This window comes from Phoca vitulina, unplaced genomic scaffold (genome assembly GCF_004348235.1).
Source record: "Phoca vitulina isolate PV1807 unplaced genomic scaffold, GSC_HSeal_1.0 scaffold76, whole genome shotgun sequence".
In the NCBI taxonomy this organism is placed as follows: domain Eukaryota; kingdom Metazoa; phylum Chordata; class Mammalia; order Carnivora; family Phocidae; genus Phoca; species Phoca vitulina.
Window position 1 is genome coordinate 5,748,417 of NW_022589779.1, and position 27,518 is coordinate 5,775,934.

General features: G+C 38.3%; 1 protein-coding gene across 1 annotated transcript in view; it reads right to left on the reverse strand.

The window, feature by feature from the left end:
• Nucleotides 1–26,428, reverse strand: part of ZDHHC17 (zinc finger DHHC-type palmitoyltransferase 17) — a 92,620-nt gene extending 66,192 nt beyond the window's left edge. Inside the window, exons 1-2 of the mRNA XM_032393700.1 lie at nt 26,219–26,428; nt 732–835 (exon numbers count right to left, since the gene is read on the reverse strand). Coding sequence (XP_032249591.1) covers nt 732–835; nt 26,219–26,311 — 197 coding nt within the window. The 5' untranslated portion in view covers nt 26,312–26,428. The remainder of the gene's footprint in view (nt 1–731; nt 836–26,218) is intronic.
• Nucleotides 26,429–27,518: the final 1,090 nt, after the last annotated feature.

Here is a 27,518-nt window from a genome sequence, read left to right on the forward strand (position 1 = left end):
ACTTTACAGAATTAGTTTAGAAATGGTATAAATAACAACAAACCCCAGGAGAATCTGATAGAAAAACTATCACCTCAGGGGCGCCTGGGTGGCTCAGTCGGTTAAGCATCTGCCTTTAGCTCAGGTTATGATCTCAGGGTCCTGGGATCAAGCCCTGCATTGGGCTCCCTGCTCAGTGGAGAGTCTGCTTCCCATTCTCCTTCTCCCTCAGTGCTCTCTCTCCCTCTCTTGCTCTCTCTCAAATAAATAAAATCTTTTAAAAAAAAAAACTATCACCTCATAGAATTTGAATAGTCCAGTTTTCAATAAAAAAAAATTACAAGACATGCAAAGGAACAAGAAAGTATAACCCATTGGGGGGGAGCAATTAATAAACTGTCCCTGAGGAATCCCAGACATTGGACTGACTAGAGAAAGACTTTAATCAGCTATGTTAAATCTGTACAAAGAGCGGGACGCCTGGGTGGCTCAGTCGGTTAAGCGGCTGCCTTTGAGTCCCACATCAGGCTCCTTGCTCAGCAGGGAGCCTGCTTCTCCCTCTCTCTCCCTCTGCTTGTGCTCTCTGTCAAATAAATAAAATATTAAAAAAAAAATCTGTACAAAGAGCTAAAGTATGAGAACAATGTCTCACCAAATAAAGAATTACCAATAAAGAGAAATAAATGCATGTGCTCATATTTCACTTGAAATACAGATGTCAAAGAAGAAAACAACTACAACAAAAAACTTACTGTGTAGCCTTGACTATGTCCCATGTGCTGTAATCATCAATATGAGTTTTCCGTCCAAGAGGTTCACCATATCCATGGTTATAATGGCTTTGGGGTTTGATTTCCTGTTAAAGAGTAAATCACACAAAGGCAAAAGTTCAGAAGAGAGGTACAGAAAACGTTTCAATATTTTACTACCATTTTTGCACTGTTTGAAGAATGTTCACTATTGAAATTAAGTTTTACCTTATTCTGAAGACTGTACTCTTCAGAGAAAAAGCATGTTCAATAGATCTACCCCTTGTGCACACTCTCAAAACAGAAAAGCTATGAGACTAGAAATTAGTGGCAAATCTGAAACAAATTTATCTTTAGCTCCATAGAATTCTTACTTCATCAACTCTCATTCTCTCAGACCAATTTTTTTTATGCCAGCATAACCCCTACCTTTAACACTCTATTTTTTATTTTAAAATATATTTTGAGTACAACTGACATGCAATATTACATTAGTTTCAGGTATACAACACAGTGATTCAACAACACTTTTTTTTTTTAAAGATTTTATTTATTTATTTGACAGAGAGAGACAGCGAGAGAGGGAACACAAGCAGGGGGAGTGGGAGAGGGAGAAGCAGGCTTCCTGCCAAGCAGGGAGCCCAATGCGGGGCTCAATCCCAGGACCCCGAGATCATGACCTGAGCCAAAGGCAGTTGCTTAACCAACTGAGCCACCCAGGCACCCCAACACTCTAAACTCTACTTTAACACCTAGCACTCTACTTTAAAACCTTCATCACATGCCAAATAAACTCTAAGGTGGTAAAGAAACAAACCAATGGAGATTATTCTTTTATTATTTTCAGATACTATCTTTCCTTATACTCCTTTATGCTGAGGGCTTGTTAAACATCTACCATTAGGTGAGTAAGGAACAATGGGGCAGCTCTGATAAAATGTAAATCCACTTAAATAGTTCTAAAAAGGTCAACACTCTTAATTTTAAACTTTTACAGAATATTACATTCACTCAAAGCTCGTATGCTGTGTGTAATTTTCTATTTAAAATACAAAATTCGTTACGCATGGTCAGCTCCCTCAATATAACACAGCACTAAGATACAATTATTTTTCCTTTATATGACAACAGAAAACTAAGCATGTTTGGCCTGCTACACATAAAGCACTATATGGTGTACTGCAACCTCAGGCCAGGACACGGTAAGGCCAATACAAAGTTTAAGAGGTTGCCAAAAAATTCAGTAATCAAGATAGAAACTGCCCAAGTGTCCATCAATAGATGAATGGATAAAGAAGATGTGGTATATCAGCCATAAAAAAAGAATGAAATCTTGCCATTTGCAGGAACATGGATGGATAGAGAGTATAATGCTAAGTGAAATAAGTCAGTCAGAGAAAGACAAATATCGTGTGATTTCACTCATATGTACAATTTAAGAAACAAAACAAAGAAAAAGAGACAAACTGAAAAACAGACTCTTAACTACAAAGAAAAACCGATGGTTACCAGATGGGTGAAATAGACAAAGGGGATTAAAGAGTACACTTATCATGATGAACACTGAATAATATAGAGAATTGCTGAATCACTATATTGTACACCTGAAAGTAATTTAACACTGTATATTAACTATACTGGAATTTTTTAAAATATATTTTAATGGGTTCTGTTTTAAAAATCAAAGCCAAGGGATGCCTAGGTGGCTCAGGTGGTTAAGCTATTGCCTTCGGCTCAGGTTGTGATCCTGGGATCCTGGGATGGAGCCCCACCTCTTGGCTCTCCCTCTCCCTCTGTCCCTCCCCTCTGCTCATGCACTAGCTCTCTCTCTTTCAAATAAATAAATAAAATCTTTAAAAAAGAATAAAAAAGCCAACGCAAAAAAAAAAAAAAAATCCCAAACATCAACCTTTTAAATACAGACAGCATCAGTACTGTTGATTTTTCCTTTTGCACCAGGCTCCACTGTGGCTCGGAGCAGCACTGCAAACATACACCAAATACAATCACTTGCCTTTTACAGTCCAGAGAGGAAGGACAAAGTAGGTAAGAAACTTAAGTCACATACTAGAAGAACCTTCCAATAATAAGTTAAAACCTAAACAAAGACAACATAAGGTCTAAAAAATAGTAACTTTAAAACCTATTTCAATTTGAAAATCTGTTAGGGCAAACTGCTATTCTTATTTACTAAGGACAAACATTTTGCTTTTACAGACAAAAAAACAAATATTCATAAAATACAAAATAAATCTCTTTTTAAGGCTTACTATCCTAATGTTTCCATGCGACTTTAATTCCATTTTTATCCCCAGAAACCTCACTCATTGTACAAAATGATTAAGTTGTACTCTCAGTTTCTCCACAGACCATTCTGCCTCAGTGACATTGCCAAATGTTCTAGAAATGACTTTTTTCTTCCAGTTACATTTTTAAATTAAATCTGTTTTATCCATCTATAAAGTTTTTGTTTTTACTTTTTGGTAAAAGAAACTAGACTTTTTTTTTAAGATTTTATTTATTCATTTGACAGAGAGAGCTCGCGCACAAGCAAGGGGAGAGGCAGGCAGAGGGAGAGGGAGAAGCAGGCTCCCCACTGAGCAGGGAGCCTGATAGGGAATCAATCCTGACCTGAGCTGAAGGCAGACCCTTAACCAACTGAGCCATCCAGGCGCCCCAAGAAACTTGACTTTTATTTATTTATTTATTTTTAAGATTTTATTTATTTATTTGACAGAGAGATAGAGAGCACAAGCAGGGGAAACAGGAGAGTGAGAGGGAGAAGCAGGCTCCCCGCTGAGCAGGGAGCCCGACGTGGGGCTCGATCCCAGGACCCCAGGATCACGACCTGAGCCAAAGGCAGCCGCTTAACTGGCTGAGCCACCCAGATGCCCCAGAAACTTGATTTTTAAAAGATAACTTTAATATATCCCTACAGTAATTCCAGAGAGGTAAAGTTATTCCCACTAAAAGGCAGAAGTAATGATGTTAAAGCAAATCTCCAGCCTATTTCATTTCCAAAAAAAAAAAAAAAAATTATAATACGGATTTTGAATTATCTTTTTCACTTTTAAACAGACTGGAAACTGATTCATCTATAGAAATAGTACCCCATCACTGTGACAAATGACAACACTCTCTATTAAGATAATCACCACTATCATTAGGCCTAGGAATAACAATTGTAATTTTTTAATTTCAAAAACATAAAGAAAGACGATGGACTCTGAACAAAACAAACTGAGGGTTCTAGAGGGGAGGGGGTGGGAGGATGGGTTAGCCTGGTGATGGGTATTAAAGAGGGCACATTCTGCACGGAGCACTGGGTGTTATGCACAATGAATCATGGAACACTACATCAAAAACTAATGATGTAATGTATGGTGATTAACACAACAATAGAAATTTTAAAAAACAAAGAAATACACTGTATTCATGTAAATAAGTATATCTTCAATAAATGTACAGATAATATTAACTTTTAATTACAAATTTGCTATTACATATCAGATACATTTTCAACACATAAATATTTAATGATAATTTTAAATTGTATAATTTTTCCTTGATTTTTATGGGAACCAAGAAGCAACTTAATTGATACTTGCCAAGAAAAGTAATATGAATTTAAAAATACATATGTAGATCACTGTAACTTTTAAGAAAGCAGTAAATCCATTAGAAGCAGCTTGGTGTAATAGAAAAAGTCCTTGACTGGGAGGCTACTGAATTCAAAGTCTGCCACCTTCTTATCTAGGTTATACCCAGGGAGGCAATTCACTACTATAGGATTCAGGTCCCTTATTTGTAAAAAGAGAAGGATAAATAAGACAAGGACACAGTTCCTCTGAGGTGCCTCAAGGACCAACAACAGGGTGTCCAAGAGCTCTAAGGCTTAAGCCCTACTCTCAATTCATTTACTTCTTAAACAAAGGCCTGTGTGATTTATCCTATCTTTAGATACTGAGGTTTTACATAAGATTAATTGAAAAAAAGATGCAGCTGCTTTTTTTAAAAAAAAGTTCAAAAACTACTAGATTACCAGTCCTCCAAGATGCCTTCTAAGGCTAACACACAATGATTTTCTATATTGGAGTAAAGAAAGTACAGCCATAGGAAGATCCTTAAAGTTATACCTAGTTAACGGCCAAAGGTTTTGTTTTGTTTTGATTTTTAAAGATTTTATTTATTTATTTGACAGAGAGAAAGAGCATAAGCAGGGCGAGAGCAGCAGAGGGAGAGAGAGAAGCCAGCTCCCTGCTGAGCAGGGAGCCTGATGCAGGGCTCGATCCCGGGACCCTGGGATCATGACCTGAGCTGAAGGCAGACGCTTAACCGACTGAGCCACCCAGGCGCCCCAACAACCAAAGGTTTTTACAGCCCTAGTAGTTGTTGAAGAGAACGGAAGGAAGGAGAAAGCATCTCCAAAATCTAAAGCTAAAGTAGTAGACAAGAATGAGAAGAGCTGGAATAAGCTCAGCAGCTGCACACTGTTGCAAAGGGAAATCAACATGACAGTACTTAAACTTATACAGCAGGTATAGGCAAATGTTGGCTGGTATATCAAGATGACAGATGCCATAATACATGTTCTTTCACATGCTCCAGTGGAATATAACCAATCAACTAGTTACCAAGTGTCCATATGCAATCTAGTTAACTTTTTTTTAGAATGCTAGACCTATTAAATCTTTAGTTTACATTTATTTTTATTTTTAAAAAAGAGGGACGCAGCATTGACCAAAGAATCCTCTATGGCCCAGTGCTTATTATGTTTATTAATTAGCAACTGAATACAGATGTTTTATAAGTGCTCCAGCAGAAAAGGTTCTCTAAGAACTGATTCGATGGTAGAGTATTTCTGAAAGAATAAATGTGCAAGAAGAGTAAGCTCAGGAATATTCAGGAAAAAAAAGGGTAAGGGAAGAGATTTGCCCTACCACTGACTACAATATATTAGGAAGGAAACATATGCAAAAATAGGAGCAATGCAGTAATAAACAGGGCAATGGAATAGAGCTTGAAGAATGAGAATTAGAATCAGGAGGGAAAGATGTATTATTCAATAAATGGTATAAATGGACAAATAGCTAGCCATTCGGGATAAAAAAAAAAAATTTAGCAATCTCCAACATAAAGGCTGATATGCTTGCAGGAAAGATGTTAACAAATATAGCCAAAGATACAGTTTCCTTAATGGCAGATGATACTGAAATGTGTTTGAAAATAACAGCGCCACACAAAACAGAATTCAGGGCAGCATGAATGGAGGCTTCCCAAGTCAGCCACACTCCCATAAGAACATACAGATGCCTATGTGAGAAAAGGATAGGGTTCTCCTCGTGAGAGAAGGATGCATCTTCCTGTTCTTGGGGAATGTGTGCCCCTCCTGGACTCTCCTGACTGTCCTGGAAACTCTGGCCAAATACCAAGTCTAAGTAACTTGTTCAAAAGGCTCTAGGATTTTCTTCAATGTTTACTACAGGACAAGGTAAATTGCAAGTCAATTTCCCAGGCTTCCCAGAAATGTGACTATCTCCTGGCAGGACCAGGCTCCAGCCTACCTATTCCCACCTCACTCTTCATACATATGAGGTAACTTCCAGCCAGACCAAAGACTTAAATATAAGAATACTGGCAATAACAGTCCTAATGTAAGCAAAACAAAACAAAACAAAGCTCTGAGAAAAGCATGAATAACATCACATTTGACAAAATGGGAAAAGGATATGAAGATAATTCAAAGTGGGCAAAATATAATTGCCAGAGAGAGAGAGCACACATGCACATGCAAAAGAGATGAAAAAGACACCACAATTCCAAGTTAATTAAATAAATGCATTCCCAAACCCTCCCTCCAAAAAGAGGGAGAAATCAATTTAACAACATTCTAGGACACAAACATGTTACCCACAAGGCACATGTTACCTGCCTATCTCTGGTGCATAGCCCACATTACACAGAGAATTAGCAAGCCAGCAGGGATGAACTATATGCTTATGATTTGCACTGTGTAAATGTCTGCTGTCAGGTATCACTCTAATAAGGCAGACTCTGAATCAAGAAGTTAAATGTACTTAATTATATAATTTTGAGTCGTTCATATTTAATTCCGTTAAATGTATGAGATAAAATTAGAGCACCATAAAGGGTTACTGACAAGAAGAAAGGAAAGGAAAAAAGGTCTATGCATACTTGACTTATTTTTAAGTCCCAGCTAAAACTGACAAGCCAAATGTGAGAACTTAAAACCTGAGGTAGTGATGAACTAGATTCTATGTATTCCATAAGGATTTTTTAAAAAAGGAATATCAATTATATATAACAAAAAGACAGCATAAGCATAAAACAAATACCAAGGGAACAATAAATAAGGAAAAGCAGTAGCCATCACATGATTATAAAAGGATTTAAAAAGTGTATTTAGTTAATACTGCCAGCAGATGGCACTACACTCAAGCCATAATGCTTTCTAACTTTTTTTTGATGCTCTCTCTTTAAGGGAAGTTAGACAAAAATGATTTGATTATAAAATGGAAAGATTAAGAATCAATTTTTTCAGTAAGCAACAGGTCCCATATATTACATATTCGGCTGCAGTTCCAGATCGCTGCCTAACACTACATGATTGCTGCTTCTAATAGAGAGTCCAACCTGACTCACAGGTTCTCATACTGGAGTAATACCACCACTGCCTCAATCCAAACTATCAAATTAATCTTGCTAGCTTCCAACAAATTTTAGAGTAGGAAAATGTTCATCATCACCTTCTAGCTTCTTTAAAAACTGGTTTCCACTTCATTTCCTTCTAGGATTAATCCACGCATATACAGATATTTGTAACAATATACATAAATTTGGCATACATTTTTTTTCTTTCCACAGGCATTTGATGAACAAATGCCTATATGTACATTTTTCTCTATCTCCTTAAAAATAAACTTTTTTTTAGGATTTTTATTTAGGATAGTGTAAGATTTACAAAAACAATGCAGAGTTCTCATATTCTGCACACCCAGTTTCCTCTAGCATTAAGATCCAACATTAGCACCGCACAACATTAGTACCGCATATTTGTTGCAATTAATGAACTGATACATTATTAACTGAAGTCTATACTTTATTCACATTTCCTTAGTTTTTACATAATATCCTTTTTCTGTTCCAGGATCCCATCTATGACATCACACCACATTTTAAGTTGTCATGGCTTCCTAAGCTCCGCTTGGCTATAACAATTTCTCAGACAGCCCCTTGTTTTAATGACCTTGACAGTTTTTTGAAGAGAGGTAGTCAGGTATTTTGCAGAATGACCCTCAACTGGGATTTGTCTGATTTTTTTTCATTATTAGTCTAGAGTTATGTGTTTTTAGGAGAAAAGTGTTGTTTTCTAATTTAACCTAATTTTTACAATTTCTTTGAACACTGCTATAACAATCTTTATTTGTCCAAATATCTTCATGTAGTCTGTAATCATAGTACTCATTTTATATTCTTCTATTTTACATTTCTTCATACCATTATAGGTAGTTTTTATAAGTAATGCTTTATTTTTAAATATTTAAAAATTTCCCAATCACTGAAAATTTAGGTTATTCTTACATTTCCTAACTAAACTCAGATGTTATTTCTTAGGCATTCCATTCTTTGTCTTCTAACAATCTCTTCACCACTGAACATAAACTATGACAAGTCAAGAAGCCTATCTTAAATCATTTGTGCACTCTCAGTGCTTAGCACAAACAGCCTGGCATAGTATTTAGTTCCCTTAAAGGAAATTACAAAACAAATGGATGGATTTTCCCCACTACTAAAAAATACTACCTTTAACTCATTTAATATTTCTTCTTTTTAACTGGAATAAACTTCCTAAAGAGGAATTCTTAAAGAGAATGAGTATTTTTATGGTTCTTGATACAATATGTAAATTGTTTTGCAAAAGGATTATACTTATAATCCCACCAGCATCGTATAATTAACCATTTCTCCATAAATTCACTAGAACTACTCTTATTTGCATTGAATTCTTCCCCTAATTTAAATAAAGTAAATAATACTTGATGTATTATTTAATACTGGGTGCCCGGATGGCTCAGTCGGTTAAGCATCTGCCTTAGGCTCGGGTCATGATTGGGTCCTGGGATGGAGCCCCATGTCAGGCTTCTTGCTCAGTGGGGAGTCTGCTTCTCCCTCTGCCTCTGCCCCTCCCACTCTCTCCAGGCACCACCCCCCACACCCCCACCCTCCCACCCCTGCTCATGCACCTGCTTTTTCACTCTCTCAAATAAATAAAATCTTAAAAAAAAATACTTGATATTTTAACCCTTAATATATTTTCCTATTCTATGTCATCTTTTGAGAATTGCCTGTTCTTATCCTTTGGCCATTTTATTCTATTTGAGGCCTGAAATTTGTTTGTTTAATAGATTTGAATCAGATTTTCACATATTGAGAAGATCAGATATTAACCTTTTTCATACTGATCTAAACACTTCTGTTGTATTTTTTGAGTTATTTATCCTTTCAATATATTTCAAGAATTATACTTTTTATACTCACATACAATCTTTTTCTTGGGCTTTTTGGTCTTGACTTTTACATTTAAATGCTACTGCAATCATTAGTGCTACCCATTAAATATTTCCAGTTCCCTTCCCAAGCACATAGCAGGATTATACACCATGGCCCCTTGAAAGTTAAGTGAGTCCAAGTGACTTTTTTTTTTTTTTAACTAATATAATATGAATAAAACAGACATGCTGCTTTCAGAGAACAGGTTTTAAGAGCCAGTATGCAATTCCTCATTCTCTTTCCCTCTACCATGGAAAATGGCAATATTCCAGAGAGTAATCAGTCCAAGTCCCAAAGCAGCCACTATCCGACCCACAATGCATGTGTACTGCACACTGACGTGTAAGCCACTAAGACTTTAGTGTGGCTACTCCAGAAAAACCTAGCTTAATCTGACTAAAACAACTCTGAGAATTATTTTCGTAAAGAGTATGCAATGGAGAGCTACCTAAAGCATTTTCATTGTATTTTGGAGCTTGATATCCAGGATAACCTCCACATCTCAAGACCTTTAATGTAATAACTAGTATACAGGAGTACTGCTAATGTTCAAATTTATCTTGTATCTGGACACATGGTTAAAAATATTAATTTGTTTTTTGATGATTTCTTTGAGTAGCCTAAGAATACAAGTATTCCAAACATTTACTCCTCCAAGTAAATGTGGTCTTTCACTTCCATGGCATATGACATTGGCAAAAACATCAAATGCAATATTGGGGAAAAAATGATGACAGTACATCCTTATTTCCTTACCTTTTTTTTTCCACTTTAAAAAGGCAATGCCTTTATTGTTTCTCCATTATATATAAAGTTGTTAAATAGTATTCAAATACATTCCAGAGAATGAGTAACATTGTACTTGGATATAAATACCCAGCCAACCACCACACCCTTTCACTATAAAATATGTCCAATTTCATATTTCACTTGAGATTAACTCTCAATTTTATCCTCCAACTATAGGATTCTGAATAGCCTTCTTTTACTATTATCTCCTACTTGGCCTGAAAATCTTATGGAAGTCTCTCTCTACTTCTCTGCTTCCTGACCTTAACATACAGCCAACTCTTCTTAACCAGCAGCCCAAGCTCAAGTGCTGGCCACATTACCAACTTGGCACCCAAAAGCTAGGGCAGACACAAAATGTCCCATCTGTGGCAAATCTGAGGAAGTACCTTTGAAGCACTCTTAAGTTTTGTTTTTTAAATGTATGAGTCAAGTGCACGTGTACAGTAAGTTTTAAATTTAATTACCAAATTGCAAATATGATGTCAAATAAACACTGAAAATCCTAAAAGAAGAAATGCAAAAATCCCATCTTCAATTGAGAATAAAGGCATTTATTAGGCATCCAGTTCAGTAGGCAATAGATAATCAGGGAGTTCTGAGCAAGGAAATTACAGATTAGATATACAATTTTAAAAGATAATCTAATGATGTTTTTCCTCCTCACCATCTCCACAATATATTCTCCCACCTTCCTGTATAATTTATTAAAAGGCATTTCTAACTAGCAAAATGTTCACACTAAATCGCATTCAAGGCCCCAAAATTTCAGGTGCAATTAATTAGCTATCAAGTCTTACTACTTCTTTTCTCAAAACAAATCCATCACTTCTTTTTTGTCTTGCCTCTACAATATCTTCTCAAATGGTCTAACCACCTTGCTCTTCCAATCACTCCCCTGCTTAAAATCCTTATAATCCTGTAAACAGAGTAAAGCAGTAACATTTCAGTAAGCATGCAAAATTGCATGAACTGGCCCCAACTTACTTTTTCCAGCTTTAGTATCCACCATTTCCTTCTAAGCATCCTAAATGTTTATGTATAACAGCCATCCCAAGAAGTCTTGTATATTAAAAACCTCAGGGTCCTTTCACTCATGTTAGCTATTCCACTTAGAAGGCACACCCCATCTCAGATCTGGCAAACTTTTACAAATCCTTCAATTCACAATTCAAATGTCACCACAGCCTTCCTCGTTTCCCTCAGGAAGAGTCAACAATCCAGTTTTCTGTGTTCCCAATGCTCTGCAAACAAATAATTACAGTACTGCGTGATGGTGTATTAGTTTCCCATTACAGCTATAATAAGTTACCACAAACTTAGTGGCTTAAAACAACACAAATAGGGCGCCTGGGTGGCTCAGATGGTTAAGCGTCTGCCTTCGGCTCAGGTCATGATCCCAGGGTCCTGGGATCGAGTCCCACATCGGGCTCCCTGCTCCTTGGGAGCCTGCTTCTCCCTCTGCCTCTCTCTCTCTCTCTGTGTCTCTCATGAATAAATAAATAAAATCTTTAAAAAAAAAAAAAACACAAATATATTATCTTATAGTTCTGGAGGTCAGAAGTCCAAAATCAAACATCAGTATCAGAAGGTGTCAGCAGGGCCACACTCCCTCAGGAAGTACTAGGGCAGAAGCCATTCTTTGCCTCTTCCAGCTCTGGTAGATTCCAGCATTCCTTGGCTTGTGACAATATCACTCCAATATTCCAGGCCCACATCTCCAAATCTCTCCAGTCTGCTTCATATAACCTTCTGTGCATGTGTGTTCAAATCTCCCTCTGCCTCCCTTTTATAAGGACACATATGATTGTAATTAGAGTCCACCTGGCTATCCAAGATAACCTCCCCATCTCAACACCCTTAATTTAATTATCTCTGCAAAGACTCTTTTCCATTAATAATGTAACATAGGTTCCAGGGATTAAGATTTGATCTTTGGGGGCCCATCATTCTGCCTACCACAGGACAGGAATAAAGATAGAAAAATGAGAAGTAAAGAGGCAAGTTCATATTATATAAGCTGGTGCTGACTGTAGTTTTCTCTTGGCTATCAAATACCTCAATCATTGGTGATAATGTGGCTCTCTTCTGTGGAGCATTTTGAGAATTCTGAAATTCACCCCATGGAGATAAACAATAACTCTCTCCTTGACCAAACTTTGGTCAGAGTCCTCTGAAGTCTCTTCTCAACTAGGCCTCGACCTTGTCCTCCCATATCCTTACTGGGACTGCACAGTCCAGCTTTAGCAGCTCAGAGAGAAATTCCCATCCTTGATTTCTGATCATCCTGACCTGCTTTCAGCAGAAGTCCTATTAAGTCAGTTCAGCAAGAATCCCCCTATCCTTAATGTCTCCTCTTAGTATTTCCATCCACTGACCCTCTCATTCTGCTTATTGGCTATAAATCCCCAATTGTACTTGCTATATTCAGAACTGAACCCAGTTCTATTCTTAGGGGCTTCTTCTCCCCCTATTGCAATAGTTCCTGAATGAAATTAATTTTTACCACTTTAACTACTGTCCAGCTCTGGTTTTCTTTGACAGAATCTCTGTAACATCCTCTGCTGTAGAAGAGGCATTCTCCAGCTCACTTCTAAAAACTCCTCCTCAGCTCTTATGCTACTGGTATAACCCTGGAGTTGCTTATACCAAGCAGGTAACTATCTTTTGGTAAGTTTCTTTCATGGTGGCTCTAGCCTAACTAGCCTCTAAAGTGTTCACCTGGTCCAAAGGAAACAACTCAACATCACTACACAAACAGAGGAAGCCCTCTCTTCTGGCTTTTCCACTATAGGACTATTTTATGTATCCCTTACCTTTATGCTTCCCCAGGAAAGCAGCAGCGGCCCCCAGTCCCTGGGCCTTCAATAACTGCAGGGGACCCAAATCACACTTCTCCATGAATTCTCTAACACTCCACTAAGACAGCATCCCAGCAGGCATCCATCCATAGACACATTTTCCCTCCTGAAAAGTCCCCCAGTCTTTCAAAGAAATTGTTTGCAACCCACATAGAGGACAATACAAACACTACAGCATTCCCTTTTGGATTAATAACCCTTCAAAGAACCCTTCCTCTCAATTAAGTCTCCCTTTATTTTGTATAAGCTGGAGGTAACACAGTTCCAGGACAAATCATGGCCATTTCCCAGCAAGTTCAGCATCTCTGTTTACACCGCAGGGATCCTTTGTCAGCTACTGTCCTCAGCTTTGAGCTCCGGGAAAAATGCTTAGATGACACAAAAAAAAGTCCCACTTAATATCCTGTTACACAAAAGTATATCATAAATTACTTATTCTTTCTTACCTAGTATTTCTCACTTAACATTATGTTTCTGAGATTTTTCTGTGCTGATACATGTAGTTCAATGCAACTCCTAGATGGTACTCTGTTATATGAATAAACCACATCCAGTTTCCTACTGAGACTTTTTGCTACTATAAACCATACTACAATGAACAATCTTATACAGATCTCACCTGTAAAAGTTTCTCTAGGGTAAGCACCTAGTAATAGAACTTTTGGATAAAAAGATTTTAGTATCTTCAACTTCCCTACCATTAAATTGCTTTCTAAGGTGGTAGTACCAATTTAAACTCTCACTAGTAATGTCTGAGTTTTCCTTTCACTATATTTAGATTTACCAGACTTAATTTTGAGGAAATATGATGGGTACCAAATTACACCTTGTTTTAATCTGCATTTCCCTGAAGCAAAGAAAATTTATCCAGGAGAAATCAACTCTATCAATGCTGATGAAAACTCAAGAAGGCTAAGGACCACATGCTGACCACTGGATTTAGCAATCTAGATGCTGCTTTACTTTGACAAGGTGGGGCACATGCCAGGCTGGATTGATTAAAGAAAATTTGGGAAAGAAAGGAACTGGGAACAGCAAATATAAGTAACTCTTCTGAGGAGTTTTGCTATAAAGAAGAGCAAAGAAATAGGGCAGAAGACAGAAGGTAAGTGGGATCAAAGAAAATATGGTTTGATTTTGGGATTTTTTTTTTTTTTTAGGATGGGAGAAATGATCGTTAGTAGATATAATCTGATAAAGCCAAAAACTGATGATGGAGGAGTGTGAGAACTGCTGGAGAGATGCCATAAGTCAGCCTGAGAGAATAGAAATTAGTGTAACCAAACATATACAGTACTTTTATGTTGAAAACCACAAAACACTGATGAAAGAAATCAAAGAAGATCTAAAAAAACAGACAGACATACCATATTCATGGATTGGAAGACTTAATATGGTAAAGATGTCAATTCTCCCCATACTGATATATAAGCTTAATGCAATTCCTATTAAAATCCTAGCAAGATTTTTTTGTAGATATAGACAAGATTAATTTAAAATTTATATGGGAAGGCAAATAAAGTAGTTAAATAACTTTTTAAAAAATGAATAAAGAAAGCAGGTACTCATTTTCAAGACCTATTATATAGCTACAGTAATCAAGATGGTATACTATTGGCTGAGGGACAGACACATAGATCAATGAAGCAGAACACAGAACCCAGAAATAAGCAAACACAAATATGCTCAACTGATCTCTGACAACAATGTAAAAGCAATTCAATGGCGGAAAGATAAGCTTTTCAACAAATGGTACTGAAGCTGCTAGACATTTACAGGCCACAAAAAGCCCAAAACACAAAAAACCTCAACCTAATTCTCACACTTTATGCAAAAAATAACTGATCCTGAACTTCAGTGTTACCTGTGAAACTATAACTGTAAAAAAGAAAAAGAAAATCTTTGAGATCTATGGCTAGGGAAGGAGAATCTTAAGAATTAAAAAAATACAGCCCATAAAGGTAAAAACTTATAAACTGGACCTCATGAAACTTTAAACTTATGCCATGAGAAAGATCCTACTGAGGCTGAAAAGACAAGCTGATAGACTGGGAGAAAATATCTGCAAGCCAAGACAAAGAACTAGTGTCTAGGATATATTAAAAACTCAACAGTAAAATAAAAAATCAATTGAAAAAAAGTGGCAAAAGGCATTGTTATGGGCTGAACTGTGTCCCCCAAAATCCATTTGTTGGAGCCAAGATGCCAGTACCTCAGAATGTTACTGTATTGGGAACGAAGCCCTTTAAAGGGGGAATTAAGTTTAAATGAGGTCGCCAGGGTGAGTCCCAGTCCAATCTGACTGGTGTCCTTAAAGGAAAAGGATATCTGGACACAGATACCAGGGGCACTGTGAGCACAGAAAAAAAAACCATGTGAGGACACAGCAAGAGGGCAGCCATTTATAAGCCAAAGAGTGGGACCTCAAAAGAAACCAAACCGGCTAATACCTTGATCTTAGACTTCCATCCTCCAGAACAATGAAAAAATAAATTTCCATTACTTAAGCCACCTTGTGTGTGGTATTTCTATGCTCTAGCAAACTAATACAAAGAGACATTTCACCCAAAAGGATATAAAGATGGCAAATAAGCACATGAAAACATAGTATCATTAGCCATTAGGGAAATACAAATTAATACCACAATGACTTATCATCATCTACTATTCAAATGGTCTAAAATCAGAAAGTATCAATACCTAATGCTGGTGAAAATGCAGAGATCAGATTACTCATACACTGCTGACTGAAATGTAAAATGTACAACCACTCTGGAAACAGCTTGACAGTTTCTTGAAAACACTGACATACAACTACCATATAACCCAGTAATTGCGCTCCTGGGCATTTATTCCAGAGAAATGAAATCTTTTTTCTTAAGATTTATTTATTATTTTAGAGACAGAACATGTGCATGGGGAGGAGGGGCAGAGGGAGAGGGAGAGAATCTTAAGCAGACTCCATGCCCAGGGCAGAGCCCAATTGGGGCTCAATCTCAAGACCCCAAGATCACGACCTGAGCTGAAATCCAGAGTCAGACACTTAACTGACTGGACCACCCAGGTGCCCCATAAGAACTTATTTTTACTTTACCTGTACACAAATGGTTAAAGAAGCTTCATTTATAATAACCAAAACTGGAAACAATCCAGATATCCTTCAATAGGTAAATGGTTAAGCAAACTGTAGTATATCCATATACTACCCAGTAATAAAGAGGAACAAACTAATGACTGGCTGCTACAACCAGACGAATCTCCAGAGAATTATGCTAATTGAAAAAAAGCCAATCCCATAAGGTTACATACCACTATGATTCCATTTAAATAACATTCTTAAAATTAGAAAACTATAGAAATGGATAACAGATTAGCATGGTATACAAGGGCAATACAAAGGATCTCTGTGGTATGAAATGTTCCATATCTTTACTGATTCACTATCAATCTCCTGGTTTTGATATTATACTATAATTTTGCAAGGTGTTACCACTGGGGGAACCTGGGTAAAGGGTACACGAGATCTCTTTGTACTTTTTCTTACAACTGCATGTGAATCTAAACTATCCCAAAATAAAAAGTTTAACTTAAAAATTATCAACTTAAAAATGTTAAATTTGCACAATTTATCATAAATAAAATATGCCTTAACAAAAAGTTATGCAGTAGAAAATATTTTTAAAAGGCATACATAAAAAGCCATCCAGATCAGTGTTGTCCAACAGAACTTTCTGCAATCAGATTTATTTGAGAGAGAGAGAGAGAGCATGAGAGGGGAGAGGGTCAGAGGGAAAGGCAGACTCCCCGCTGAGAAGGGAGCCCGATGTGGGATTCTGACAGAGCTTTTCAATTACATAGTCAAAAATAATTTGTGTTTTGACCTATTAAATTATATGGCAGAATATATATGAGGATTACGGGTTTGGAGTCAGAGAGAGAGTTTAGGTTAATATAAGCTGCCAACTACTAATGACGTGAACCCAAATAAATTACTTCACCCCTCCGACTCTGCTTCCTAATCTGTAAACAGTTCAATAATACCTGCTTTGCAGAACTGTAAAAAGTAAATGAGCAGAATACTGAAATAACTTCAAAATGTCCTTCAGTAGGTGAATGAATAACTAAACTATGGTGCACCCACACAATGGAACATTATTCAGCATTAAAAAGATGAGCTGTTGAGTCATGAAAAAACATGGAGGAAACTTAAATGCATATTACTAAGAAGCCAATCTGAAAAGGCTACATACTATATGATTCCAATTACATGACATTATGGTAAAGGCAAAACTATGGAAACAGTAAAAAGATCAGTAGTTGCCAGAGTTACAGGGAGGGAGGGATGAATATAGATGGAGCACAGAGGATTTTTAGGGCAGTGAAACTATTCTGTATACTACTGTAACAATGGATATATGTCATTATACATTTGTCAAAACCCAAAGAATATATACCAAAAGTGAACCCTAATGTAATGTATGAACTTTGGGTGATAATGATGTGTCAATGTAGGTTCATAACAAATGTAACTCTGATGCAGGGGAAGGTGGTGCAGGTGCGGGGACAACAAGTATATGGGAAATCTTTATACTTTCTGCTCAGTTTTGCTGTGAACTCAAAACTGATCTAAAAAATAGAGCCTATTAAAAAAAACTTCAAGAATTTTTTAAAAAGTAAATGAGGGCATTTGCAATCAACAGCTAACCAGTGCCTGGCAAATAACAGTCAATCAACTTCATGACTGTATTATCCCTTTCACATTGCGCTGCACTATAAAAAAGGAGCAATTGAGTTCAAGCAGTTTAAACCTGGATTCTAATTCAGTTCTGCCACTTAACAACAAGTAACTTTCTCTATGCCTCCATTTCCTCATTTGTAAAATAGGTATAAAAAAGTGTGAGAATTAAATGAATGAATATATATGCAAAACTGTTCAGGATAGTGACTAGCTCATAGTTATAATTTGATAAATGTTAGCAACTACCATTATTGTTATCAAACCAAAGAAATAACATGAAAAGCATACAGTACAATGTCTCATGCATTAAATGTCAAATCAGCTTCCTTCCTCCTCCTGTAGTAAAACTTTTCCCACATATCAAGTATGTATCAATGAATGGAGAACAAAATATGAGAGAGTTTTATAAGAATCATCTCTGGAACTTTTTCAAAATATACATACCACAAATCCACATACTAAATTAGAAACTTTAAGAGGTGTGCATGGAAATAGATGTATTCTAACAAAGTTCTCCGTAAGATTCTAATACACACACACACACACATATATTCTTAGTTCACCCAACCCATCTCCCACACAAATCCAGTTCTGATAAAGTTATTGAATATCAGTGACTAATGGGATTCCATGCACTGAAACATATATTTTAATATAAATTTCTTGGAGTTTCTATGTATTGTCCCAATAAGGGGCTGACAAATACAACCCACAGGTCAAATCTGGCTCACTACCTGGTTTTACATATAAAGTTTCATAGGAACACGGCACACCCAATCATTTCCATATTGTCTTTGGCTGCTCTCATACAACCACCACAGGGCTAAGTAATTGCTACAGAGACTATATGGCCCACAAACTTGAAAATATTTACTACGTGGCGTTTACAGAGAGTTTCCCAACTCCTGGTCCAGATTATTCATACAGAATGCTATTCAGTAACTCTACTAGAACATTTGGCATTAAGAATGAGTTCAATGTAATTACAACATCTCTTAAAGCATGTAAAAAACTAGATGACAAAACAAAGCAAATAAACAGTTCTTTCACTTAAGAATATAGAGGACAGAAATAATTTTGCCTGCTAGCGTTCCTTCTTTAAGGAAACTGTTCTCCCCCCAAGTCCAACCAAGAGATCTTAGCAAATCAGAGGCCCTATTTCATGGTCATAAGAGTGGAAACAACCTAAATAAGGAAAACGCAGTGCCACTTCCCATCATGGAATAAGGGAAGACATGCAGTCCCTCTCTAATGGTTAGTTAAAATTTGAGATATATGGGGGAAAAAAAGTCAGCATCCATGTCGCCACTATAGACAGGAAAGAAGCTCCTCTACCTTAGGAGAAAATAGAGCTGAAATGCAGAGATGAGACTAGATAGAAAACAGAGTCTTGATGACATTCTCGGCTCAAGTTCCAGGTATCCTTGAGCCCAAATGCATCCCTGCCATCCTAAGTTAGGGTTATGTAAATCAGTAACTTCCCTTTTTTGCCCAAGTAAGTTTTAAAAGGGTTTGTAATTCAAGGATTCTAACACAACAAGCAACTTCTCTCTTTAGCTCACGGAAGGGTTTATTTTTTTCGTTTTTCATGAAAAGAGGCATAGTTTTGCTCATCCCTCATTAAATCCTTCGTAAGTTAACAAATGTTGGTAATACAGAAACTTATTTTTAAAAAATTGAGAAGGGTAGGGGTGCCGGGGTGGCTCAGTCAGTTTATTATCTGCCTTCGGCTCAGGTCATGATCTCAGCGTCCTGGAATGGAGCCTCCCCACATTGGGTTCCCTGCTCAGCAGAGAGTCTGCTTTTCCCTCTCCCTGTGCACCTCCCTGCTTCATGCATGCACTCTCTCAAATAAAATCTTTTTTAAAAATTTGACAAGGGTACAGTACAGTAACATCTCAATCAGTAGTTACTATTTTTCACTTGACTTTTCCTAGTATTAAAGAACTGATTTTTAGGGCGCCTGGGTGGCTCAGTTGGTTAAGCGACTGCCTTCGGCTCAGGTCATGATCCCGGAGTCCCGGGATCGAGTCCCACATCGGGCTCCCTGCTCAGTGGGGAGTCTGCTTCTCCCTCTAACCCTACCCCCTCTTGGGCTCTCTCTCTCACTCTCTCTCTCTCTCTCTCTCAAATAAATAAAAAATCTTTAAAAAAAAAAACTGATTTTTAAAAATATAATCTATTTAACATATATGCAAAAAAAAAAAAAAACCCATACTTCAGGGAAACTTATCCCCCTCATCTCATTCTCCTCAATAATAATCATTGATAATCAGAAAGACAAGCTTAAGACATTATAATACTGTGATTTACCAAAGATTCTAATTTAGTGCTTATTAACCCTAGAAAATGCAATAATCATATGACAAATTTTCACCAACAATTAAAACAAAAGCAAAAAATAATATCCCTTTATAACTCAGGAAATTAAGTTCTTTGCAATATCTCCTTTACTGAAAGCTGAAGTTTCACCACACTTTCAAATTAGCTGCCTGTGTAGTTCTATTTTAAGGATATTTTAATAGAAGATATTATCCTACCACTGGAAAATTATTATACTGGATGAAAATTTTATTTGTACATTTTATAAATACAGTATCACCTTGAATCAATTTTTCAAACTCCAAAGTTTAAAGTATTTGATATTTAATTTTAAATTACCTATCTGTACTAGAATCTAATTACAAAATAATACGAGAGTTAGATGATGCTGTGAAAGAGCATTTCACATAACCCTGATATTGAAATGCTTTTTCGATTATGTGGTTGTAAGAGGTTCTGTTAAAAAGCACACTGTATCAAGATGCCTTAACTAACAAATCCTAACTACCCTAACATAACCTTAGGATACTCTCTAAAGGAAAAGAGGTTTGCCATGGGTTTTTAATTTTTAACAAAATTTTAACAAGCTCACTTTTGTCTACTGTGAGGGATCTGAAGGCCTACAGTTAATCTTTTGTCATTTTGCAATGCCTTATTTTATATTCCCCATTACTTTGTGGCCTATCAAAGCATCAAGATCATACTTAGATGTTCAATAAACTCTCCTCATAACAAAGCACACATTTTTAAGAAAATTTAAGAAAATTAAAATCAAAATAAGAAAAAAGCTAATAATAAAGTCCTCTGCCCATCCTCTCCTCAATCCCCAATTTTAATTATCTTAGCTACTTAGTTGCCTCCATATCCAGTTTATGCATACTACTTTGCTTGAGAATTACTAACTTCTTACCACAACATTAACACTAACATGTATTGTGTTACTAAGCACCAGACTCAACTTTATATATATTATCTAACTTAACCTTGACAACAACTTCATGAGGTAGGTGCTATTATACTCCCATTTTAGTCTGGAAAATTAGGACACAGTTCAGTAACTTGCCCAGGGTCACATAGCTAGTAAGTGGCAACACTAGGATTTAAACTCAAGCAGCCACACTTTTAATCTATATCTTCTTAAATCTACCCACTCCACAGTCCATTCTTAATAAATACTTTTGGGATGATGGTCTCAAACTAAATCAAAATAATGAGCAAAATTAAACAAAGAAGTCAAAACTGTTAAGTAGCATTTCTCACAGCCAAATATAATTTTTTGGTTTACAGGTCAGTAGTTTTCAACTTTGGCTTTTGCCACAATCTATGATGTCACCAATTAGTTGCATTTTCATTTTATATCTATTGATTCAGTGGTTACTAGGCTTAAGGTACAGTATTTTTAAATCTAAATTACAACTACATGACCTATAGCATTCTTCCTGAATAAAAAAAGGCATCAGATTCTAAAGACTTCCAGAAAGACATGTTTTAAAGGTAAAGAGTATGCCAGTAACCTATCAGAAGAAGAAAAACAATTTTCAAAGGAATTTTCTATCTATTTTCTGAAAGCAAATGATTTATTTATGTGTATACATGTATATCTCTAATTATAGGGCAAAAAATAGTAATGGAAAAAGGCAAAATCATTTTCACTAAACAAAAACTTCAAAAAAGAGATTTTATAAAATTTGATGGCAAGAGAAGTAGTAATACTTTGGCTTCACGTTTTGTTTGTTTGTTCTGGTTTGGTTTTTTTAAGATTTTATTCATTTATTTGACTGAGAGAGACACAGCGAGAGAAGGAACACAAGCAAGGGCAGTGGGAGAGGGAGAAGCAGGCTTCCCGCGGAGCAGTGAGCCCGATGCGTGGCTCGATCCCAGGATCCTGGGATCATGACCTGAGCTGAAGGCAGACGCTTAACAGCTGAGCCACCCAGGTGCCCTTGACTTAACGTTTTAAACAAAGGAAAAAGGGCGCCTGGGTGGCTCAGTTGGTTAAGCGACTGCCTTCGGCTCAGGTCATGATCCTGGAGTCCCAGGATTGAGTCCCGCATCGGGCTCCCTGCTCGGCAGGGAGTCTGCTTCTCCCTCTGACCCTCCTCCCTCTCATGCTCTCTGTCTCTCATTCTGTCTCTCTCAAATAAATAAATAAAATCTTTTAAAAAAATAAAATAAAATAAATAAACAAAGGAAAAACAATGAGACATGAATATGGACAAAATTAATGTGAAGCAAAAAATGTTGCTATTTTAAAAAAGAGAGAAACTAGAGAAAAGGCAGTAACAGAAGTTTTGAAATTGATTAAAAAGGGAAGCAAACAAGAGATGAAAGCCCTAGATAATCTAGGCAATCCAGTTCAAAGCTCTGAGTCAGATCTTGCTGAAACAGAGAGCCCCTATAATAATACTCTGGCAAAAGGAGGTATTGTGGCCTCATTCAATGAAAGAGCTAGGACGGCTTACTGAGGATATACTAGTGGATGAAACGGAAGAGTGGTGATAGCAAGTCAGCTGGATTGTAGACCAACATATGGTCTCTATCTCCCTGCTGAAGTCATTCTTCTAACCATTCGAGGGGACAGAAATCTGACACTGCTTATAGGCTAATCAATTCAGCACTTATTTGGCTTCTGTTAAGTGTTTCACATATGTATATATTCCCAACTAGATCATTAACTTCTGGAGAGCAGAAGCTATCCTATCCTAGCTATTTTATTTTCACCCATATAACCTAGCACAGTACTATGCATATAGTAGATGGTCAAACCTACAATCACAACATTAGGGTTAAAAGAAATCTTAAGAGATCTAGTCTAGCCTCTTTCTTTTTATCTGAGATCAGGACCTGAACTGAGATTAAGAGTCGGACGCTTAACCAACTGAGCCACTCAGGTACCCCTAGCCTATCTCAAAAGCAAAGAAACTAAGAGTAGTTAAATGTCCAATAGCCTAAAGTCACAGAGGTAGGATTAACATCCCTAATCCCATGATAATCAGTTCATCTTTTTCCAAATAGCCTCTAATTTCTTCCATTATGATAAAATGAATAATCATCTACTTCATCAGAAAACAAAGTAATAGCACCAGTATTCACTACATGCTAGGACTTTCAGAAGGCCAGATCTGCTTGGCAGCCTATGTGCCTTGGTCTGGGATGACTGCTTTATAAACATTATATAAACATTTATAAACATTATTTTTTTTACTTAATACAATAAATACTCTAAGAGGTATTAACCCAATTTTACAAATGTAAACTGACCATGGTAACAGCAAGTGGCAGAACCCAGATTCCGTTTGTCACCAGTGGCTCTTAACCGCTATCCTATACCACCTCTCGTTGAATTTAACACAAAAATCCCAAAGTCTCAAGAGTCCAGCACAGTACCTGACCCAAACAAAATAAAGAAATGTTTAAAAGACTGACTAAATGGATGGGTCATTTAATTAATTAAAAAGTAAGGTTCTCTCACAGTAAATACCTCTAAAAAGAAGGTTTCACTGTTCATCTAATTACATAATCCCCTGAGAAAGGGTTTAATAGTGAGCAGTTTGCATACTAACAGAAGATTTAAAGAATGGCTAATTTCCTTATCCTACAAATAATTCATCTGTTCAACAAATATTAAGTGAGAAACTATTTTTGTGTGTTAAATTCGAAGATAAGTAAAATAAAACTTTTTCCTACAAGATTCTATTCCATAAATTAAAACCCACACAAGTCTCTAAACTACTTACCAAAATCAAAATACATGTGGTACATCTCCCTCCTTCTTTGGTAGAGGAAAAAGAAATAACATTAAATGAACACCTACAATGTGCCAGTTCTTAATCCTCAACATACAGTCTCGCTTAATCCCTTACAGCTAACTAAACTGGGCCACATCTCCATTTCTGATGAACAAATTTGGGCTTTAAAAGATTAAGTACTTGTCTCAGGTCCCTTAGCTAATTACTACAAATTACAGAATTGGAACCTAAGTCTGTCTGACCAAAAGTCTATGTTCTCTCCTAAAAGGAGTTAAAAGTATTATTTTATTTGCTCACCAAAGCATAGAATGGGTTTCTTTCCAAGGAAGACTGAAAACACTGCTTATTTTAACAACAAAAAAAGAATACATTATCACAATCCTCACAATAGCCTATTAGTTATTATCATTTCATACTATTACTATAAACGATGAAGCTAGAACTCAGAGAAGTAGCTTGCCCAAGAACATACTGCAAGGAAGCAGAACTTTACCAGATCTGCACCAGGTGTGCATGCAACACTAACCACAGTAATAATGCAGAAAGACCTTAGCTCTTATAATTCTAAGCTTAAGATGCAAAACATCTAAATTAATCAGACCTTGTGTTTGCTAGGTGAAAAAGAATGGTAGGGGCGCCTGCGTTGCTCAGTCGTTGGGTGTCTGTCTTCGGCTCAGGTCATGATCCCATGGTCCTGGGACTGAGCCCTACATCCGGCTCCCTGCTTAGCGGGAAGCCTGCTTCTCCCTTTCCCACTCCCCCTGCTCATGTTCCCTCTCTGGCTGTGTCTCTCTCTGACACAAGAAAGAAAGAAAAAGAATGGTAGATATCACTTATATCAACTTCCACTTTCAATGATAAGCCTATCTTCTAATAGTATTCTTTAAATAGCAACCTGAAGACTGGTCTCTAAATTTCAAGCCTACAGGCCATTTCATTATTATAAGCAATATCTCTCTGGATTTGTTACCAGTTAAAATTATTCCTAAAATACCAAACAATGTATTATTTCACAAAGCAAAGGTTTGTTAAAAGAACAGTATGTTAAAATACATAAAATCAACATTTAAGTATTTGAAACTTTCACAGAAATAGATGAATAGAAATATTCCTTAGCAATATTTTCAATGCATCATCTGAAAATTTTATTTCTTGGCATATTTTTAAGGCCTAAGTGTGAACTAAAAGAAAGGATGCGTCCAATGCCAGTTCTAAAAATGGTACTACCTTGGTCACAAAAATATTTAGTTTTACTGTACAGTTCTGTTTCTCCGAAATCCAGAGGAGCCTTTTCTATTGAGAGTGGCTCAAGCATATTCCTAAGGAACAGTCCCATCTGTTTCTGGTAAATCAAAGTGATGAATAAGAGGGTGGTTGAGTATTAATATACAGCATGTTTAAGTGTGCGTCTTTATTTACATTTTACTAAATAATAAAAGCATGCTTTAACCCAAAATTCAGAAATAAGCAGAATCATTCTACTGCAAAGTAACCAGGTAGAGACTTCCATGTTTGTTCCCCCCACTACAACACAAAGGTTGTCTTCTTCCCTTAGCCTCATAAAAACTACAGGAGTTCTTCAGGAAGCTTTGCCACTGCCTGATCCGCACCTAAGTGTGGATCATTAAAAACTTGAATGTATCACAAATTACTTCCAGTACTGAACTAGTACTAGCTCAGCTATAAACTAAGAGGTAAACAAGTACAGAATGTGACTGATCCTGGAGCGGGGCACTGTTTACTTACATGGGAAGATACTCATGTTGTGATGGGAAACGTGTTGCACTGTCCTCCCCTGGCTCCAAAAAACAAACAAACAAAACAAAAAAAAAGGTACTTTGACAAGCTAGTGTAATCGGGGGTCTATTCCCAAAAGTTCTGACCTCTCTCTTTAATCGCTTAAAGACAGACGCTCAAATAAGGACACAAGGTGCCCGAGGTGCTGCCTGTGGCATAACCTGGAAGGACACCACTTTATCCAAAAACTGTGTTCTCCCCCCACAGTGATGAGCTAAATGGGAGGAACAGATACTGTCATTCACCCTAGCGAAGCAAAAGAGAAGAAATCAAAACCAGACGCGCTCCCTCCTCGCCCCCGAGAAGCTTGGAGCAGGACTAGGGGCGTAAGTTGCGGTTCCAAAGCAGCACCAGGCCCCCGTTGCCTGTGCACCCGCGAGCAGCGTGGCGACAGAGCAGAACCATCAACATCTCCACCTCTGTCCTCTAGGCACAGCCAGGGACTGCGTCCCAGAGCCCGCCCCGACCAGGCCCGCCCCGCTATCTCCACCCCGTTATCCGCTCGCAGCTGCGCTCGGGCCTGGATTTGCCTCCCCGCCCTCCCCAACTTCGGCACGTTCCACTACCCCTACACGGTTAGGCCACAGCCCTCCGCAAGTCGGGGGGGGGAGGGGAAAGGTCGGGGCCCGAAGGGCGAGGAATGCGCTCGGTGCGGTCCCTCACCTCTGGATGGAGAAGGGGCACGCAGCCCGCTTCGGTATCGTACTCATCCGGGCCGTCCGCCATCTTGGTATTAAATCCCTCCTCCCGCTGCATGCCGGGAGAAAGCGTTTCACCCTCGCGGGGTTCGGGCGCGGCGGAGGGCACGCGCGAGGGCGAGCTCGAGCCCCGCCGGAGGCGATGCGGCCGCCTCCTCCGCCTCCTTCCCCTCCCCCCGTGCCGCCCCCTTTTGCCCCCACCCCACTCTGAGGGGGGGGGGGGGGGGTCCCTGCGCGCGTGCGCGCGAGCCGGGCCGGCCCCGAGCGGGAGCGCGCTCTGCTGCACTGCGCCGGGCCAGACTGGCGGAAGGCTCTGGGCGTGGGCAGCGCGGCCCGGGGGCGGGCCCCGGGCACGAGGCAGATGTGCGCCACTGTCCGCTCGAGGGAGGCGGTCGAGGGACGACTCGGTAACGTGGGAAACCTGGCCGCCCGGTGGGAGTAAGACGAAGCTGCGGCACCGCGTAGCGGAGAACTGGGGGCTTCGGGCTGCCGAGGCGGCGCACGCCCGCGAGCACCTTGTCCGGCTCCGAGACCCCCGGGACTCCTTCCCAGAGACCGGGGCGGAACCTTCACCCGGCTCCAGGTACAAGGCTTTGGGCTTTTAGGCTTGAATCCAGACGTGCATCGCTCCTGAAGACTACGGACGCGCCCCCTTCCTCCACACTCAAAAAGATCATCCCGCAATTTATGCCTCCGGGGGGCGCCCGGAAAAACACGGGTGAAGCTTGAGGCTTCCTTCTAGAGAAGCCTTTTTTAAATGACCCAACCTGCCTTCGTTGATCTTGAATTAACTGAATTAACAGTAACTACATAAAAAATTTACACCCTCAAAGCCCACACACCCCCATCTGTAACCCAGGAATGCAGAGCGGGAGTCATTTAAACTGAATTCGCTGAAATTCGAACCCGATAAAATGACTAAAGCCATTTTTAAACGGATATTAGGGCTCTATGATGGGGGTGGGGGGAATTCCTTCCTAGAAATGTGCTGATGGAACAATTATAGAAAAGATGTATCTCTGCTTTTAGCTATTAAGAACTGTAAATCTAAACTGCTCAGAGAAAGATTTAGGAGACATCACGAAACATGCCTATTAGAGATTCTGATACTAACCTGTTTCCTGTTAAAGCCAAATCAGCCAAGACCACCGGGAAGAAGCCTGCCATCTGATAAGGTCAGATTTATGTGTAAATCAGGAGGAAGGGCACTCCAGAGGAAGCGTGGAGACCACGGGAAAGGGGAGGATGAAGTGTCTTTTGTAAGG